The sequence below is a fragment of the Lactuca sativa genome, chromosome 6 (genome assembly GCF_002870075.4).
Source record: "Lactuca sativa cultivar Salinas chromosome 6, Lsat_Salinas_v11, whole genome shotgun sequence".
Taxonomy (NCBI): Eukaryota; Viridiplantae; Streptophyta; class Magnoliopsida; order Asterales; family Asteraceae; genus Lactuca; species Lactuca sativa.
In genome coordinates, this window is record NC_056628.2 from 171,052,843 (window position 1) to 171,056,920 (window position 4,078).

The following is a 4,078-nucleotide window of genomic DNA, read 5'->3' on the forward strand; positions in this document are numbered from 1 at the left end:
ACTGATTCTATAATTTTTTAATAGCAAGCAATTTTTTTATGAGTCTAGAGAGGGGCTAGCAACTTACAAAAGTATTAAAAACGGTTAGGACTTGTACACCAGTTCGACTCCATAAATTTACCTTTTTTAATCCTATTTTTTATCAACTCGTAGCTTGCACCTTAATGAGCAGGAAACTATATATTTCTTGCAAGTGTTAACCATCATTAAAGACTTTTCCGTTTCTGCAACCCCACTAGACTCGCACATAAGCCAACATAATTAAACGACCAATCATTCTCGTCTTCAGCCCCGCATCAAGATACTGCATTAGCTTTAAAAATAAGGCACCACAAATGAACGAACTCGCATGAAAATCCAGGATAACATAGCAACGTAGCAATAGATGAGTCTTAGGTTCTTGCCTTCTTGGAATGTATTTGAAAAGAGACAAGCCAGGGATGGTAAATGAATGCCTTTTGTGATCCAGGTTACATCAATTGGGAAGGCGTCTAGTTATCGAAAAGAGTAAGTTGACTTTGATAGGTACACGTTTACACCAATAAGTGGCCGGGTGGATATGTCACTGTGCTCTAGAAACCTAGCATCACTGAGTAAATGAAGGGATCTCATAGTTAACCTGCCATAATCCTATAACTTCTTATTTCTATATCAATTTTATAGAAATCATGGGCTCGATTAAGGTGAATAATGTAATGAGCCCCCCCCCCCCCCCCCCCCCCCCCCCCCCTATTGTGGGCATCAGAGCGCTTGCAGCCAAGGATGTAGGGTGGCTCAACCGTTTCGGGTTCTAAGCGAACTAAAAATATATGACTCTTTCTAGATATTTGAGATATAGTAATATTGAGTTCACTTCGGAGAAAATGAAACATTTTAGAATTGCAGACCCTAAATCGTATTTTAGAAAAATATATGGTTGAGTTGCCCGTGTAAGGCGGCCATGAGGCCATTAGCTCTAGAATCCAAAGCCCCAAATTATCCCATCTCGAGGTCTTCCACTATTTGCAAAGCAAAGAAAGGCTGAGAGGTTTAAGGCTGCCAATTTCCAGCCTCCCTTTATCTTTGCTTTTCATTACATTCGTCCACACACTCCAAGTTTTTTTTTTGGTACGCCAATTATATATGTTAAAGATCAAAATCAACTCTTGACCTATTTAGTTACAAATAATTGAAATTGGGTATGAACTTAGGGACTTATGGCATCCACAATTAGGCAAAGTTGTATAGGGGTTAAATAAGATGACAATTAGAATTAAATAAATGTTTAAAGAAGGGTGTGGGTAATGACGTGGAGTGAATTTGAATGGAGAAGCTGAATGATTATTCAAATGTTCAATTAAAATGATTATTAGGATTTAACATATGATTAATGTGTTGCGGGCGGTAGAAATAAAGTTGTATAGATATTTAATAAGATGACGTGGGAATGATTCATGAAGATTAATTTATTAATTAGGAGAGAATGAAACTACATCAACAACAAAACATCGATTATTTTGAGCAAACAATGGGTACCTAGCACAATATGATCATAAACGCACATGCATCTTAAACAGATAATGAATCATTTGGAGTTGCTTGTAGCAGCAGAATCACTTTCTCCAAATTAACAGTGGATGAACCAAAATGAGATGAACATGCTTTTTCGGCCTTGTTCTTCAAGTCGGTTGCATTCTTTCTCATCTCTTTCCCTTTTTCTCCATTCATCAACTCAATGACTAGCTTCGCAACTTCTTCTCTCTTTACATCTTTGTCAATCTCCATGCCAACCCCCCACCTGTTACAACACGACCAGCAATTGGTTTGTTGGTCACCTGAAATTGGACAACAAATCATTGGGACTCCACTGGAAATACTTTCAATTGTCGAATTCCATCCACTGTGTGTTAAAAACCCTCCAATTGATGGGTGATTTAGAACTTGTTCTTGTGGGCACCAACTAGCCAACATCCCTCTACTGCTTGTCTCTTCCAAAAACTCTGATGGAAGCTGTACTGCAGATTGGCCAATCACCAGGTCCGGACGTATTATCCATAAGAACGGACAATTGCTATTTGCAAGTCCCCAACAAAACTCAAGTAGATGTTGATGTGTCATCACTGTAATGCTACCGAAATTCACATAAATAACTGAAGATGGTGGTTTAGATTCTAGCCACTTCAAACAGTTGTTATCTTCCTTCCAAAGACTTGATTTGACGATCGGTAATGATTCATCAATTTCCTTCTCTAGTAAGTGAAACGGACCAACACCATAGCATGGAGCGAAGACTGAAGAAAGCGTGTCCAAAAGATCACTGTCTAGTTCATGAAAGGTATTGAAGATGATGGCAGAAGCGCTTTTCGCTCTCTCTGTTTGTAAACGCAAATATTGAAGCATGTATTCATCACCAGGGCTGGTCCTTCTGGTGAATGAAGGCAGGTCTTTTAGACGCAGACCAGGCATAGTTGGTATACAATCAATCATGGTATTTAAATACTCATTTGATAAAAAACTCGAATCTGTAGAAAATAAATGATAAAATCACCTTGAAATAAGCGACTACGTACAATGTATACATATATTTCATGTCCTAAAGAAACTGAGAGTATATATACTATTACCTTTACGTGGAACCAAATCTCTCTCCAAAAGATTGGGATACTCATGAAGACACATTAGAGAACCAACATCGCTGGTCCATAGAATTATCTCGGGGATATCAAATTCGCTGGCTGCATCGTGGGTGAAGCCCATGAATATGTCAGCAACCATGCAAGTCACCGGTGGAGATGAAGCATTCAGTTTGGTAAGGAGGCTTTTTAAAGGACCCAAACAAATTTCATCAACGGACATGCAAAAGGATAGAGCATCTGGGGTGGCACCAGGGTTTTCTGCTGGCGGAAGGCCATCTGGAATGGCTTCAAAGCAGAAAGAAGGGAGACCATTTAGGGCGTCGGATCCCTGAGATTGAAGGAGGCGTTGATGGTAGAACTCAGTGTTAACGAAGGTAATATGAAACCCTCTGGAGTGGAGGATTTTAGCAAGTTTTAGCATTGGGTTAATATGGCCTTGAAATGGTGTTGGTATGCACAACGCATGTGGTTTCGGTTTCTTTAGAATAAAATCCATGGAAGCTTTCTCCTTGTTTTTTATTTGAATGCAAGACTACAACTATAAATCCAACTATTTTATAATAGGCAAACAAAAAAGAAAGAAATTATAAACCTCCTTTTTTGGTAATTCAAATTCTCGATATATAGTATATTCAATTATTATTTGGAATATATATTTAAAACTAGGAACACGTTTGTGGTATTTATTTAGAGTAATATACGTAAAAATGGTTTGTGTGAGGTAGTTTGTCGTTTAGTAACCAACTTTATTTCTTTTATTAAAAATACCCGCCAAGTTCGGACCTTAATTTTTTTTTATTTTGAAAAAACTTCTTAAAACTGTAAAAAATGATCTCGGTTTGTCAAAATTATGTGATTTTAATAAACAGAGAAAAGTTTTGAAGGTGCATTAATTGTCAAATTTTGAATATTTTTAGAAATTTTAGTATCTATAGTTTGGAAAGGTTATTATATCCTTCATGATTTTCTTTTTCCCTTTTTTTAAGAGTTAATGTCATTATAACTCAATAAACATATGTCTTTTGATTTAAATGTCACTAAAGATTTTTTTTTTTGAGCTTTGCAACTCCTTAACCTTCAAATTCAAATTACAGGTTAAATAAGAGAATAAGTACCAAATGAAAGGGTCTTCCAATTGCCTATATGACTTGGATCAAGATGACATGTTAGTCAATTGAGGTTGTCCACATTGTGCTGACATGGACGTGCAATTTATAGTTAAAATAAAAAAAATGTTTTTAAATTTTAAAACCAAATCTCATGTTCTTCATGAAACCAAGTCTCTTTGTATCAGTAGGCTACAATAACAAACTAGATCATAAAAATTCTACTTTTTTTACACTTTTGAAGAACAACACATAAAGCTACATAAAATACATAAATAATATTTGAAAAGAATAACTCAATTTGATCATAACAATTACTAAATTTAGGTTTTTTTAAGACCATGAACTCTTGTGACA

The 4,078-nt window shown here is 36.1% G+C and overlaps 1 protein-coding gene across 1 annotated transcript; it reads right to left on the bottom strand.

Moving 5' to 3' along the window:
* Positions 1-1,427: 1,427 nt before the first annotated feature.
* Positions 1,428-3,165, bottom strand: LOC111901924 (7-deoxyloganetin glucosyltransferase). The gene is made up of 2 exons (XM_023897781.3): positions 2,604-3,165; positions 1,428-2,501 (listed from the first exon to the last, which is right to left on the bottom strand). Exons 1-2 carry the CDS (start codon positions 3,109-3,111, stop codon positions 1,549-1,551), a joined length of 1,461 nt encoding a protein of 486 aa, XP_023753549.1. The 5' UTR covers positions 3,112-3,165; the 3' UTR covers positions 1,428-1,548.
* Positions 3,166-4,078: the final 913 nt, after the last annotated feature.

Bases quoted from the DNA above. Each gene is read 5' to 3' on its own strand.
- LOC111901924 (XM_023897781.3), bottom strand. From the start codon at position 3,111: ATGGATTTTATTCTAAAGAAACCGAAACCACATGCGTTGTGCATACCA. The intron at 2,502-2,603 runs GTAATAGTATAT...TATTTTCTACAG, and splicing joins AGATTTGGTTCCACGTAAAG to ATTCGAGTTTTTTATCAAAT.